General features: G+C 46.5%; 1 protein-coding gene across 13 annotated transcripts in view; it reads right to left on the reverse strand.

The window, feature by feature from the left end:
- ppfibp2b (PPFIA binding protein 2b) overlaps positions 1–14,636 on the reverse strand; it is a 347,825-nt gene that overhangs the window by 13,622 nt on the left and 319,567 nt on the right. For all 13 annotated transcript variants that reach the window (XM_072466213.1, XM_072466212.1, XM_072466210.1 and 10 more), the window contains 5 exons: positions 9,991–10,141; positions 9,064–9,175; positions 5,196–5,284; positions 4,111–4,233; positions 3,169–3,294 (listed from right to left, as the gene is read on the reverse strand). In XM_072466213.1, coding sequence (XP_072322314.1) covers positions 3,169–3,294; positions 4,111–4,233; positions 5,196–5,284; positions 9,064–9,175; positions 9,991–10,141 — 601 coding nt within the window. The remainder of the gene's footprint in view (positions 1–3,168; positions 3,295–4,110; positions 4,234–5,195; positions 5,285–9,063; positions 9,176–9,990; positions 10,142–14,636) is intronic.

Consider the following 14,636-nt stretch of genomic DNA (forward strand, 5'->3'; position numbering starts at 1 on the left):
GTACCAGCCACAAAAGCATCACGCATCAACATGTCCATGTGTTCCATCGCGTTTACCGGCGGGCAGCTGCAGGCCCGTCCCAAAATTAGTAGCGCGGCGTAGAATTCATCTATCGATTCTCCGGGACTTTGCCGTCTCGTTGCGAGTTGGTAGCGTGTGTAGATCTGGTTCACTGGGCGAACATAGATGCTTTTTAGTGCTGCGAACGCCGTCTGGAAATCCTCTGCGTCTTCGATGAGAGGGAAAATTTCCGGGCTTATCCTCGAGTGCAGGACCTGTAGTTTCTGGTCTTCTGTGACCCGGCCGGGGGCCGTTCTGAGGTAGGCCTCGAAACAAGTCTGCCAGTGTTTGAAAACTGCCGTTGAGTTCACTGCGTTGGGGCTGATCCTCAGGCATTCCGGGATGATCCTGAGCTCCATAGTTCTTTTAAGTACGCTTAATAAATTGTAGCGCACAAAGACTCACGAGAGACGAATAGAGATGAAGTCGATGAGGCTTTATTAAGCGTGACTTGTTCCCCGCAGTTCAGTAGCAGACTGGCCTGCGGGGGAGAACTCCTGGTTCTTATACTCCGCCTTCAGGGCGGAGCTAGAGGTCAACAGCCAACCAGGACCCGGGATCTGTCAGCCAATGACCTCACGGCTTCACAGTCCCACATGACCCCTAATGCATACTACCACACTAATGATTTAGATGAGCGAACTAAATGTAATATCTCCAAATCTGCAGATGACACAAAGTTGGATGGGTTGGTGAGGTGTGAGCAGGATGCAGAGATGCTTCAATGTGGTTTGGACAAGTTGAGTGAGTGGGCAGACACATTGCAGATGCAGTATGACCTGGATAAATGTGAGGTTATCCCCTTTGGTAGCAAAAACAGGAAGATGATTATCTGAATAGTTACAAAATAAGAGGGGAATGCGCAACGAGACCTGGGAGTCCTCGTACACCAGTCACTGAAGGCAAGCGTGCAGGTGCAGCAGGCCGTAAAGGCGGCAAATAGTATATTGGCCTTTATAGTGAGAGGATTCAAGTACAGGAGCAGGGATGTTTACTGCAATTGTACAGGGCCTTGGTGAGGCCACACCTGGAACATTTTTTGGTCTCCTTTTCTCAGGAAGGATGTCCTTGCTATAGAGGGAGTGTCAAGAAGGTTTCTGATTCCTGGGATGGCGGGACTGACGTATGAAGAGAGATAGAGTCGGTTAGGATTATATTCGCTGGACTTCAGAAGAATGAGGGGGAAATCGCACAGAAACCTATAGAATTCTAACAGGACTAGACAGAGTAGATGCAGGAAGGATGTTTCCAATGGTAGAGGTGTCCAGAACCAGGGGACACAGTTAAGGATATGGACTAAACTTTTCGGGCTGAGATCAGGAGAAAGTTCCTCCCCCAGAGAGTGGTAAACCTGGGGAATTCGCTACCGTAGGAAGCCGTTAAGGCCAAAACATTGCATATTTCAAGAAGGATTTAAATATAGCTCTTGGGGCTAAAGGGATCAAAATATGGGGGCAAGGGGGAGCAGGTTACAGAGCTGGATGATCAGCCATGATCAAACTGAATGGCCTCCTCTTGCTCCTATTTTCTATGTTTCTATAATAATTACCAGCATCATATTTACTGCCCTTTGCAGAGCCCGTGTAAAGTCTTGATTTTAAAATTCCAATCTTTGTTTTCAAATCCTTTCATGGCCTTGCCTCTCTGTATCTTTGTAATCTCCTCCAACCTCACAATCCTTGGAGGTATCTGCACTCCTCTCTTGCATATCTCTGATTTTATTGCTCAACCACTGGTGACCGTGCCTTCCGCTGCTTGGGCCCTGAGCTTTGAATTTCCCTCCCTAATCCTCTCTATCGCTCACTCTCATCCTTTTTAAAACACCCCTTTAAAACCTTCTTTGACACGAAGCTCGAATACCTCCTTTAGTGGCTTAGTGCCAAATTTTGTCCGATGACTTTCCTGTTAAGTACCTGGGAATGTTTTACTATTTTTAAGGCACCATATCCATAAAAAATATCTTTATTGTTCTAATTGGAGGGCTGTGACCAGTGGTGTTCCACAGGGATCAGTGCTGGGACCTTTGCTCTTTGTAGTATATATAAATGATTTGGAGGAAAATGTAACTGGTCTGATTAGTAAGTTTGCAGACGACACAAAGGTTGGTGGAATTGCGGATAGCGATGAGGACTGTCTGAGGATACAGCAGGATTTAGATTGTCTGGAGACTTGGGCGGAGAGATGGCAGATGGAGTTTAACCTGGACAAATGTGAGGTAATGCATTTTGGAAGGGCTAATGCAGGTAGGGAATATACAGTGAATGGTAGAACCCTCAAGAGTATTGAAAGTCAAAGAGATCTAGGAGTACAGGTCCACAGATCACTGAAAGGGGCTACACAGGTGGAGAAGGTAGTCAAGAAGGCATACGGCATGCTTGCCTTCATTGGCCGGGGCATTGAGTATAAGAATTGGCAAGTCATGTTGCAGCTGTATAGAACCTTAGTTAGGCCACACTTGGAGTATAGTGTTCAATTCTGGTCGCCACACTACCAGAAGGATGTGGAGGCTTTAGAGAGGGTGCAGAAGAGATTTACCAGAATGTTGCCTGGTATGGAGGGCATAAGCTATGAGGAGCGATTGAATAAACTCGGTTTGTTCTCACTGGAACGAAGGAGGTTGAGGGGCGACCTGATAGAGGTATACAAAATTATGAGGGGCATAGACAGAGTGGATAGTCAGAGGCTTTTCCCCAGGGTAGAGGGGTCAATTACTAGGGGGCATAGGTTTAAGGTGAGAGGGGCAAAGTTTAGAGTAGATGTACGAGGCAAGTTTTTTACGCAGAGGGTAGTGGGTGCCTGGAACTCACTACCGGAGGAGGTAGTGGAGGCAGGGACGATAGGGACATTTAAGGGGCATCTTGACAAATATATGAATAGGATGGGAATAGAAGGATACGGACCCAGGAAGTGTAGAAGATTGTAGTTTAGTCGGGCAGTATGGTCGGCACGGGCTTGGAGGGCCGAAGGGCCTGTTCCTGTGCTGTACATTTCTTTGTTCTTTGTTCTTTGTTCTTTGAAGCCAATATCTGTCTAAAAACAGTGTACATCATTTGCTTCTGACAATGAGGGGATTTGTTTAACAACAGATGTTTGAAATGATGCACTTACAAGAAGACCACCATGCACGCCACTCCCTCGAAGGTTTGGCGCATATTCCGCGAGATCCACCGACCTCAGCCATTCCATCACACGATGGTTTGACCACTGAACCACATCAGATGGAGAAGTTTGAGTCTGATCACAAAAGAAAATATTTATTATACCTTTAAATCTTAGAAGTTCTTCAGTTGTTAGAATCTTAAAGAAGTGATTTTCTCCAAATAATTCCTGAGAACTTCAACATCTTTGTGAGAGAGAATTTGTTTAAACAGTAAGTGCTGATAACAAAATCAAGGGCGGGGGGGGGGGTTGCTGGGGATGAGAATAGTAAAAGAAAGCCTGATATCACCACACTGAATATGTCCCACAGACATCAAAGTAATAATTTGTTTTTAGATCTCAGTTCAGGGAAATATTGGCCAAGTCATTGAGGAGAACTCATGCTCCTTCCTTTGAAATAGTGGCTTGGAACCATTTATGTCTACCTGAGAGGGTAGATGGAGTCTCGGTTTGATGCCCCATCTGAAAGACGGCACCTCTGACAGTGCAGTACTCTCCCAGTACTGCTCTGGGAGTGTCAGTCGAGATTTTGTGCTTAAGTCTCTCAGGTGGGGCTCCAACCCATGACCATCTGTTTGATTCAGAGGTGAGCTTGCTATCCACTGAACCACGGCTGAGTCACCCACCTCACAGGTCATGGAAGTTGAGTGGATGGGGACATGTGAAGAGGTAACCCTGGAGAGTTTGGATGGGAGGAATTAGAGAAGACTGCACTTAAGGCGAGTGGGACCAAATGATAGCCTCGAGAATCAATATGCCATCCCCCCAGTCAGATTGCTCTATCTACGCTGTACCTAGATAATGTTTCCCACCAAAGCCTCTGTCCACACCCTCCACCTTTCAGTCAAGATAGTGCTCCTCACCAACGACTGACAATGGAAGTCTCCTTACCTCATCGGAAGGCCTACGTCGAAGGCAGTTGGGATGGAACCTGTTGGCATGTAGCACATGAATGGCACACTTGATACTCAGATGATGCAGCTGGCTGGTAACTTTTAGAAACAAGAGATCATTCTGCAAAAGAGAGAGAAATCTTTATGCTCATTCCAATACCAGAGCTTTGCAAATACAGTCTAGTCAAACACTGTGGGAGAAGGATCTGAGACTGACCAGTACATGGATTCTCAGTGGAAGTAATTTTCCTTAATTGTTATAGCATTTAAGGTTTGGCATGACGATCTGGATCTACAGGCCTGATGGTGACAGGACAAGTTGAAAAGGCTATTAATGACATGCCCGATACTTGTCTCCAGAAATATTTGCAGAGTACGGAAAAGCAAGAATGTTATGCTAAACCTTTAATAGTTGGGCCTCCATTGTGTCCAATTCAGGGAATCATCAACAGGATGGAGAGCAAGGCCTTGGAATGGATGCAGAGAGGATTCACCAGAATGATATCAGGAATGAAGGGCTTTTGTGGAGAGACTGGAGAAGTTGGAGCTGTTCTCCTTAGAGCAGAGGAGGTAAAGGGGAAATTTAACAGAGGTGTCCAAAATTATGCAGAGTTTTAATACGAGTAAATAACTGGTTGCCACTGGTAGCAGTGTTAGTAACCCGTGGACACAGATCATTGGCTAAAGAACCAGAGTGGGGATGAGAAGAAATGTTTTTACACAGTTGTTGCGATCAGAAATGTGCTGCCTGAAAGGATTATGAAAGCAGATTCAAGAGCAACTTCTAAAATACTTGGAAGGGGATTAAAAAACAAACTTGAACTCTAAAGGGTCCTTTAATACAGTCAAACATCCAAAAGAGCATCGCAGGAGCAAATATCAAACAAAATTTAACAGTGAGTCACATATCTAAATATTAAGCCGGGTGACCAAAGGGCTATTCAAAACAGTATGTTAGTAGCAGAACACTAGATTAAACTACACTTTGCACATCATGCAGGTAGTGCAGCACTTAACCTTCAATTCCGAGAAGTTTAGATCTCACTTTATAATCTGATTTCTTATCCCAGTGAGCCAACTCACCACAGTCAAGTACTGGAGGACTCTCCCATCCACCCTGGCTTCATTGAATTGGTCTTTGTATTGAGGTAAGCCTATGTCATCAAGCCAACCTGAGAACAAGGCAAGACAAGAGTGTGAAAGGAGGCTAATGCAGTTTAACTGCCTGATGCAAGCAACACAAACCCAATTAAACACTTTGCTGCCTCGCGCTATCATTCCTTTTACCAGTTAATCACTCGTTCCCTCTTGACTGACTCTTTCCCTCCCTCGCCACTGCTGAAAAGATCCTAATATCTTTCAGTTCAGATCAAAGCCCAATTTGAAAATTCAACTCGGTCCCTCTCTCCCTAGATGGTACCATGCCTGTTGAATACTCCCAACATTTTCTGTTTGCATCCCAAAGCAGAACCATCTGATTTTATTTTCTTCCAACATGACATGACTATACAGAATAATGAAGCTGTGGCCATGGTGTCGAACCTCTCCAATGTAGGGTGGGTTCTCCCAAGCCGCATGCAAAAAGAAAGCACCTTCAAAGTTATGCCTTCCTTCAGGCACATCACAAACTCTATGCAAATAAACCTCATTTGCGTTCCATTAATTGTTTGTTAACGAGCTGTTATATCAGTGTCCAAAATTTTGCAGCGAGGCCAATAATCTCAGCCCGATGCAATGGTTACTGTTGTCGTAGTTACTATTATCTTGGTCACGGGAGAGCTACACAAAATTATAGTGGACGAGGGGGGGGCTAAAATTTGTATTGGTTTGAAATGGGCAACATCAAATGTGGTGCCCAAATTACAACTACGGCTGATATTCAATCCAGCTCAGATTGGCTTGTAAATCGAGGGGGACAATTTTTGAGTTATAGCCCTGGGCAAATTTACTCCCAAGATGTAATGAATTTAAGAACCATGGGTTTGACGGTCTCAGAAAGAGGATTGTACGCTTGAATCCATCTCTGGTCCTGGGCGTGACTTAAGATGGGCTTAGCAAAGCAGTAGAATGGTACCAACTGAGGGTGGCCCATTTGACACAGGAGAAATTCGAACCGTAGCTGGACAGGATGGTGGGCCTGCATTCAAATGAGACAAGTAACAATAGAGAAGCTATAACATTTTATTCGGCCTGGGTGCAGTATGACAAGGGGAACAGTAGCATCGTAGTTTTGAGGTTTAGTGATCTGGAGACCTGGACGAATGGTCCAGAGTCAAAAGTTCAGTTCTCACCACATCTGCGAGGAATTAAAATTTAGTTCATTAAATAAATCTGGAATAAAAGATTAGGATCAGTAATGGTGACCATCAAACTACAGGATTGCTGTAAAAATCTATCTGGTTGGCTAATCCTTTTTAGAGAAGGAGATTTGCTGACCATGTACGTGATTTCTGACCCCTCTGTAATGTGATTGGCTCGGAATACCCGAACAAGCCACTCAGCTGTGTTAAAGAGGGACTTCTATTTGGAAAAGTTCACTTGTGAGTGCTAAAGCAGACTTACTTCACATACAACCAACAGACTCTTTGTCCTAATTGTTAAATGCTGGTGGTTATACTCCACACAAGCTCCTTCCAACTTTTAATTGCTCCTTTTCAGTTTGTACATTTATCCCTTTTCTTCCAGTATCACACATTTATGCAATAAGCCTCCCTATGCTTCAAATATCCAAGTAGCGCTGAGAGATTCCCCTGACAGGAGTCAAGCCAGATTGGGCATACATCACCATTAAAAACTGGAATGTCAGGTGCTGTAAGTGTCCATAGCAAAGATGAACAAAGGGATCTGGGAGTACAAATGCACAAACGGCTAGAATTAGGTTATCATATTAAAAGCAAAACAAGCACCTAGGGTTCATTTCTAGAGGGATAGAATTGAAAAATAGAAAGATTCTGGTATATGTGAAAATGCCTTGAATAAAGATATTTTTTTAAAAAGAAAAATAGTCAGATTCACCACATTTGGGAGTACTGGTTGCCATGTTATGAAAAAGGATGAAGTAGCACTCGAGAAAGTGCAAAAAAAAAAGATTCTCAATGGTGATACCAGAACTGAGGGGTTATGGGCGCTATTCTCCCTCCCCGCTCCGGGTGGGAGAATCGCCGGGGCGCCGCGCAAATCGTGCCACGCCGCCCCGACCCTCGCACGCGATTCTCCCACCCCCCGGAAACCAGCGGCGTGCGATTGGCACCGGGCTGCTCGGAGAACCGGCGATTCTCCGGCCGGATGGGCCGAGCGGCCGTTACGACATGAAAGGTTCCCGCCGGCGCCGTTCGCCCCTGGTCGATGCCGGCGGCAACTCTGCGGGAACACTGGGGGGGGGCTCCTTCACCGGGGTGGCCTCTGATGGGGCCTGGCCCGCGATCGGGGCCCATCGATCGGCGGACTGGCCACTTCCCCCCCCGGGCCTACATCCTTCCGCGCGCGGCCCCAGAACACTGGCTCCATGTTGGTGAGGGGCCGGCGTGCGTAAGACGTTCCCCGCGCATGCGCAAGATGGCGCGGCCCAACTGCGCATGCCCCCTATGGGGGCCAGAATAGGTCGTGTCGGGGCCCTGTTTGCGCCGTCGTGAAACGCGGCGGCGTTCATGATGGCGCGAACACTTGGCCTCAATATCGGAGAATTGTCCCCAAGATACCCAGCAGGAAAATGTGAACAGGCTAAGTCACATTTTTCTTGATAAAAGGCTGTACTCCAATCTAAAGCAAATGGTTCTGTATGTTTTCTTTTAAAGTGATTTTCAATTATTTAAATCAGGTTACTCACAGAGGGTGGTGGATTGATGCTGTGACGGCAAATGAATGATTAGTCAAGCTGCACCAAGTATCACTCTTAAATATATCACAGAAAACTGCTTAAAGCAGTGTTTTTCAAAACGTCACTATCCAAAAGGTTTCTGGGATGCACTGTTTCGTGACAGATTTTGTGGACAGCAGTATGTAAATTAGTTTGAGCAGAAACTTTAAAAACACACTTCTCAAAACCAACGGCCTTTTCATTGAATCATAGAATAGTTAGAGGCCATTGGGCCCATCGAACCAATGCAGCTCTCAACAGAAACAATTTAGCTGGTCCCAATCCCCTGCCATTTCCCCACACTCTGCAATGTTTTTCCTTCAGGTGTTTGTATCTTTTATAAGCCATGATAGGAACTGCCTCCATCAAACTCTCAGGCAGTGTATTCCAGGTCCTAACCACTCGCTGAATAAAAACGTTTTTCCTTCATGTTGCTTTTGATTCTTTTCCCAATCATTCTAAATCAGTGCTTTCTGGTTGTTGACCTTCCCTCCAATTTCTCCAGCCGCCCCGCCCCTCATGATTTTGAACACCTCCCATCAAACCACCTCTCAACCTTCTCTTCTCCAATGATGTGGGCATCGCTAACAAAGCAGCATGTGTTACCCATCCCCAACTCCCCTTTGAACTGGGTGGCTTGCTGGGGCATTTCAGAGGGCAGTTCAGAGTCAACCACATTGTTGTGGGTCTAGAGTCACATGTAGACAGAGTTGGGATGTGAATGTCAAATTAGTGAACCAGATGGGTTTTTTGCAACAATCGACAATAATGTCATGGTGAGACTAACTTTATATTTCAGGCTTACTGATTGAATTTAGACACCATCAAGTGCAATGATGGGATTTGAATCCAGGACCCTAGAACCTGCTCCTCTGGGTTACTAGTCCAGTGACATTACCACGACAGCACTGTCTCCCTCTTACTCCATCCACATAACTCAACCATGGAACCATCCGAATGAATCTTTTCTTCACCATCTCTCTCTAAAGCATCTTTCCATTTTGGATACAATTTTTGACAGGATCACTGGTTGCACCCAAAGTGGAACTCGACCCTTGATCGAAGTTGTCCTCTCACACCATGGATTGTACTTACGTGTTACCCAGATATGGTCCAGTTTCCCTGGACTGTCGTTCTGTCCATTACTGACCGTCTTCTGCAGCACCTGGATTTTTTTCCTGTGTAGTGGATGTTTGATTCCTAGCTCCTGCATTCAAAAATGATCAAAACAATACATAGTCAAAAGATTAAATGAAAAGAACTTCCATTTATATAGTGTCATTCATGATCTCGGAGTGTCCCAAAGCTCTTTACATACAATTCTGTACTTTTTGAAGAGTAATCTATTTGTGCACAGCAAGCTCCCACAAACCCACAGCTACATGCCATGACCAGACTATCTGTTTCAGTAGTGTTGACTGAGGGACAAATATTGGCCAGGACACCAGGGAGAACTCTCTGCTCTTCTTTGAGATAGGGCTGTGGATTTATTTTTTGCACCCATCCGAGATGGCAGACAGGGTCCTAGTTTAACATTTCATCTGAAAAAACAGCACCATAGAATCTATAGAACAAGAGTCCATGGAATCTCTACAGTGCGGAAGGAGGCCATTTGGCCTATCGAGTCTGCATGGACCCTCTGAAAAAGCACTCTACATTTGTCAACTCCCCCACCCTATCCCCGGAACCCCTCACTTTGATCATGGCCATAAAACCTAACCTGCACATCTTTGGATTGTGGGAGAACACTGGAGCACCCGGAGGAAATCCAAGCAGACAAGGGGAGAACATGTAAACTCCACACGGAGTGACCCAAGGCCGGAATTGAACCCAGGTCCCTGGCATTGGGAGGCATCAGTGCTAACCACTGTGCCACTGCACCACTGATAGTGCAGCACTTCCTCAGTACTGCACTGGAGTGTCAGCCTAGTTTATATGTTTGAGTGGGGCTTGAACCCAGAAGCTTCTGACCTTTCTGGGCGATGAAGTTAGTATTTCTTCAGATTATGGCTTTTGACTTACCTTCTCAAGCTCCTGAGGTGTTGCCGATAACAGTGTCTGTCCAGAAGTGACCCACTGCCTAGCCAAAGCCACATATTGACTAAGCCCACAGTCCTGGAGCCAAGTGCAAACCTGCTCCGTTGTCCACTGAGAAAAAGGTGCATTTGGGTCTCTGAAAAATTTATTAGAAGCTTTAAGGCAGAATCGTGTAAAAGTGGAATATTCCGGCACATGCACAAGCCAGCCAACTTCTTACTATGAAAGCGGTTGTATTTACTTTACCCAAGCCTGACCATCCAATGGCCATTTCAGTGACTTTCCCTTGGATAGGGACTGAGCATCATTCTCGTATCTTGAGTGTTCTGCCTGTAATTTCCCTAACAAAACACATGGCAAGGATGCAAGCTTTCCGGTCTAATATTCGGAAAGTGGGGTCAGAATCTATCTCCCACTTCTTGCTGTGTATCTCACTTCAGAATGACATACAATCTGCTGTGTCATAACAGGCCATTCAGTCCAACTGGCCTTTGTGAATGCTCATACTCCACACAAGCTTTCTCTCATCTTTCTTCACATCTTACCACACCAACAAATCATTCTATTCCTTTTATCCCCTCATGTATTTATCTTGCATTCCCTCAAAAGCAACTATGCTATTCATCTCAACCATTCCTTGTTCTAGCACATTCCACATTCTCACCACTCCCTGGGTTAAAAAGTTTCTTCTGAATTCCCCATTTGATTTAAGAGTGACCATCTGGTACTGATAACTCCTAATATTGGTCTCTCTCCTGAGCGGGTAACATCTTTCCTATATGAACTTTGCAACCTTAAAGATGTCTATTAAGTCATTCCTCCGCCTTTTTTCTGGATAAAAGATCTCCAGCCCGTTCAGTCTTTTCTGATTGTTATAAGATACAGTACAAAGTCTTACAACACCAGGTTAAAGTCCAACAGGTTTGTTTCGATGTCACTAGCTTTCGGAGCGCTGCTCCTTCCTCAGGTGAGTGAAGAGGTATGTTCCAGAAACATATATATAGACAAATTCAAATATGCCAAACAATTCCTAGCATTGTTTGGCATCTTTGAATTTGTCTATATATATGTTTCTGGAACATACCTCTTCATTCACCTGAGGAAGGAGCAGCGCTCCGAAAGCTAGTGACATCGAAACAAACCTGTTGGACTTTAACCTGGTGTTGTAAGACTTCGTACTGTGCTCACCCCAGTCCAACGCCGGCATCTCCAATCATGTTATAAGATAGTTCAGGCGTAACCCATATGAATCATATTTTTACCTTGTCCAGTCCTTCTATAATCTTTTATAATATGGAGCAGATTACAATGCTAACTATTCCAACTGTGGTCTAATGAAGCCATTATACAAGTTTAACCATAATCTCCGCTTTGTAAATGGTTTGATTAAGCTGCATCTTGCCTTTTAGTGATTTGGGAATCTGTACCCTCAAGATTCTTTTGCTTCTCTTCCCCATTCAAACCAATTAGTATGGGGCCTCCTTATTCTTTCTCCAAAATTGTACACTTAACTATGTTGAAAATTTATTCGCCAACTAAATGCCCATTCAGCAAATGTATTAATGCCTTCCTGTATTTTGTTGCAGTTCTTTGTGTTAACCAAACCCCAAAATTAATATGGTTTACAAATTTTGGAATTGCCGTTCTAATTCTCAATCCACTTTTTTAACGTAAATGTTGAAAACGGTGAACAGTGGTCCCCCTGTGGAACACCACTTTTCTAATGAGTAATTTCCTTTAGCCCCCCGCCCCCTTGCCATCCATTGTGCTATCACTAACCTGCACTTGCACTGACCTAAATCAGGATACTGCTGTGCTACATCTCATCAAAGGTCTTTTGAAAATCCAAATAGATTATACCTACTACATAACCCACGTCTACTCTCTTTGTTACTGACAAATGTGATATAAAATAGTTACTTTAAAGATATTAGTTACTGTAATGTAGATATAGGCTGGTCTAATTCATGTTAGTTCACAAACAAAGGATTTCAGAGAGCATGGCAAAGGAGGGGGGATGGGGTCTTTCGGGTATGAGGAGAAAAGGATGCTGGGTAATAGGAGACCAGAAGAAGGAATGAGAAGTGAGCCAATTAGAATGTATGGCCTGGTCAGGAGGGGTATAGGATGACCTATGGGCATTGTGTATGTGAAACTTGATGCCATTTGAATGTGTTGGTAGAGATTTCTTTGTTCTTGAGAATCACTTGATTCTGTAGATCTAAGAGACTGCTTGTGTTCTTGGTTCTGAGAAACGAGTCAGACTTGCAAGTCGAATAAAAATAACTAATGCTATGCCTACAAATCCATCTCGAGTTTTTTTATTTTATTATTTTTTTTAAAAATGTGTTTATTAAGAATTTTTAACAGAATTTTCAACCATATAAACAAACCCCCCCTCCCTCCCATAACAAAAAAGAAGAAAAAAAACTTGCATAGCAAGACATAAACATGGCAAATCAATACGATACAGAACTTTGAACATTGGATTCCTCCCGTACATATCAGTTTTCCGGATCGTTTATGTTTTTCTTGCTCAGATGCCCCCCTGAAGAACCTCCCTTCCCTATCCCTCCCACTTGCCCCCCCCCCTCCAAGAAAGAGATGTCCCCCCCCCTCCTCTCTCCCCCCTCCTCCTCTCTCCCCCCTCCTCCCTCCCTCCTCATCTCTCTCCCCCCCTCCTCCTCCTCTCTCTCTCCCCCCCTCCTCCTCTCCTCTCTCCCCCCCTCCTCCTCCTCTCCTCTCTCCCCCCCTCCTCCTCCTCTCTCTCCCCCCCTCCTCCTCCTCTCTCTCCCCCCTCCTCCTCCTCTCTCTCCCCCCTCCTCTCTCTCCCCCTCCTCCTCTCTCTCCCCCCTCCTCCTCCTCTCTTCCCCCCCTCCTCATCCTCTCTCCCCCCCTCCTCATCTCTCTCCCCCCCTCCTCATCTCTCTCTCCCCCTCTCTCTCCCCCCCCCCCCCCCCCCGCTCCTCCTCTTCTCTCTCCCTCCCCCTCCCCCCCCTCTCCCCCCCCCCCCCCCCCCCCCCCGGTTGCTGCTGCTGTCGACCGAACTCCATCTAACGCTCCGTGAGATAGCCTAGGAACGGTTGCCACCGCCTGGAGAACCCCTGCACCGTACCCTCTCAGGGCAAACTTTATCCTTTCCAACCTGAGGAACCCTGCCATATCATTTATCCAGGCTTCCACATTCGGGGGCTTCACATCTTTCCACACTAACAAGATCCTTCGCCGGGCTACCAGGGACGTAAAGGCCAGAATGCCGGCCTCTTTCGCCTCCTGCACTCCTGGCTCGTCCGCTACTCCAAATAGTGCTAGCCCCCAGCTTGGCTTGACCTGGACTTTCACCACCTTAGATACTGTTCTCGCAACTCCCCTCCAGAACCCATCCAGTGCCTGGCATGACCAAAACATATGGACATGGTTCGCCGGGCTTCCTGAGCACCTCCCACATCTGTCCTCCACTCCAAAGAACCCACTCAGCCTCGCCCCCGTCATGTGCGCTCTGTGAACAACCTTAAATTGTATCAGGCTAAGCCTGGCACACGAGGAAGAGGAATTAACCCTACTAAGGGCATCAGCCCACAGACCCTCCTCAATCTCCTCCCCCAGCTCCTCTTCCCATTTACCCTTCAGCTCCTCGACCAAAGCCTCCCCCTCTTCTTTCATCTCCTGGTATATCGCCGACACCTTGCTTCGACCCATATGCCCGAAATCACCCTGTCTTGAATCCCCTGTGTCGGGAGCAGCGGGAATTCCCTCACCTGCCACCTCATAAACGCCCTCACTTGCATGTACCTGAAGGCATTTCCCGGGGTTAGTCCAAATTTCTCCTCCAGCGCCCCTCAGCTCGCAAACGTCCCATCGATGAACAGGTCCCCCATTCTTCTAATCCCTGCCCGATACCAGCTCTGAAATCCCCCGTCCATCCTTCCTGGGACAAACCGATGGTTATCTCTGATCGGGGACCATACCGAGGCTCCCATCGCACCCCTATGTCGTCTCCACTGCCCCCAGATCTTTAGCGTTGCCGCCATCACCGGACTCGTGGTGTACCTTGTCGGGGAGAGCGGCAGCGGTGCCGTCACCAGCGCCCCCAGGCTCGTTCCTTTGCAGGACGCCATCTCCAGCCTCTTCCACGCCACCCCCTCTCCCTCCATCACCCACTTACGGATCATCGCCATGTTGACTGCCCAGTAGTAGCCACCCAAGTTCGGCAACGCCAACCCTCCTCTATCCCTACCACACTCCAGGAACCCTCTCCTTACCCTTGGGGTCTTGCTCGCCCACACAAATCCCATAATGCTCCTGCTTACCCTCTTAAAAAAGGCCTTGGTAATCACAATTGGGAGGCATTGGAATACAAAAAGAAACCTCGGGAGGACCACCATTTTAGTCGACTGTACCCTGCCCGCTAACGAGAGTGGCAACATGTCCCACCTTTTAAGGTCCTCCTCCATCTGTCCACCAGCCGCGTCAAATTAAGTTTGTGCAGTGCCCCCCAGCTCCGAGCTACCTGGATCCCCAAGTATCGAAATCTCCTTTCCGCCCTCCTCAACGGTAGGTCGTCTATCCCTCTTCCCTGATCCTCCGGATGCACTACAAAGAGCTCACTCTTTCCCACGTTGAGCTTGTAG

This window comes from Scyliorhinus torazame, chromosome 10, assembly GCF_047496885.1.
Source record: "Scyliorhinus torazame isolate Kashiwa2021f chromosome 10, sScyTor2.1, whole genome shotgun sequence".
NCBI classification, from domain to species: Eukaryota; Metazoa; Chordata; class Chondrichthyes; order Carcharhiniformes; family Scyliorhinidae; genus Scyliorhinus; species Scyliorhinus torazame.